The sequence below is a fragment of the Sphaeroforma arctica genome, assembly GCF_001186125.1.
Source record: "Sphaeroforma arctica JP610 unplaced genomic scaffold supercont1.5138, whole genome shotgun sequence".
Classification (NCBI taxonomy): domain Eukaryota; class Ichthyosporea; order Ichthyophonida; genus Sphaeroforma; species Sphaeroforma arctica.
The window spans coordinates 74-1,548 of NW_014035420.1; the positions used below are offsets into that span (position 1 = coordinate 74).

General features: G+C 51.2%; 1 protein-coding gene across 1 annotated transcript; it reads left to right on the plus strand.

Annotated features, from left to right (window-relative positions):
• Positions 1-222: 222 nt before the first annotated feature.
• Positions 223-884, plus strand: SARC_14815 (hypothetical protein; the record flags this gene model as incomplete). The annotated part of the gene is made up of 2 exons (XM_014291052.1): positions 223-364; positions 686-884. Coding segments are annotated over exons 1-2 (334 nt in total), but the record flags the coding sequence as incomplete, so codon positions are not given.
• Positions 885-1,475: the final 591 nt, after the last annotated feature.

Genomic DNA, 1,475 nt, shown 5'->3' on the forward strand with positions numbered 1-1,475 from the left:
ACCTCCGGATACGGTCAACGGAACAGTACACCACGCACACAAGCACAGTCACCCAACACACACATATAAGCATCCACCGACGCACGCACACGCGCACACACACACACATGCCCACACACACGCACACAAGCACACACACACACACACACACCCACACACGCACACGCACACGCACACCCCCGCGCCCAAGGCTAAAGCCCAAGAGGCCTTATCAGAGTATGACGCTACCATGGGAACGCATACAGACAGATACCACTACTGGTGTGCGGCAACCGAAGCCGCGATTATCGAGGCTCGCCTACAGCACCCGAAGGCCCTGATTGTGCTCGTGGGGCACATGATGAGTGGCCGTATGGCGTCGCAGGTGTGTGTTGGGTGCAGATTGCACCTATTTGTGAGCGAGTGAGGTGCAGAGGCTGCAACGGGTGCGACGGCTTACTACTTTTGGTGTGTGTGCGCACGGGTGCTTTGGTCGGGCTCTTTCTGCCCTACAATTACTGTCTTTGTGGACTGAGCGTGGTGTGTGCATACGCTGTACACTTGTACACGCTCAAGTTGGACTAGTACACGCACTTGTGTCACGTTTCACAATCTCGCACTATTTGTCCGCGATCTTTCTTTCATGCCACTCCCTCAAACTGTCCTATTACACTATTCATCGCCCACGCACGCACAATGCGCACAGATTGGGTCCAGAATACCACCGTCTGAGAGCAGACCTCTAGCAAATGCGGTGATTAATCTCGGCTTCCCACCCCACACAGACAATCATAATACAACCACCGACACACCAAACCCTACCCCAAACCCTACACCCATCCCCACACCAACCACTACAGCCCCCCCCACCACCCACCCTCTCGACCACGCAGATGCCCACGAAGGTATGTTTGAATATATATATATATATATATGCAATATAATCATAGGTTGATCATAAATTATCATTGTACGGTTTGATTTCCTAGTTGTTGAAGGTCGAGTGCTCTGGTTCTTAGATTGTTTGGATTTTTGCGCGAGTCCTCATAACGTTTGGCAAAGATGGGCCTACGTTCATTTCTCCTCACACGAGCACCGCACGTACTCACCTGCAGTGTTGATCATGTTTCTAAAGTGCCTGGCTTCCTGCTTAACGTTTTGGTAGACATATGACCCGTTGTCTGTCTCTCTCGCCTGTAGTATACCCCAAAGTGCAGCAACTATGCGCCAGTGCAATATTGTGCATATCCACAAACATACTGTGCAAGAAATTCTTCACGAACGTGTGCATGCACACAAATGCGAAGGGCCCTCTCCAGTACGGTACGGGGTTGGGCAAGAGTGTGAGCTCAATATGTAGGTAGCCGACCTCTGACCTACGCCTCGTCATACTGTCATTCACGTCACCAACATAAACAAGACCTCCGACTTAAACGTGCAGCCAAATGGGTAGTGCACACCGTAACATGGACTACATAAAGTTTCTGTCGGGGTGG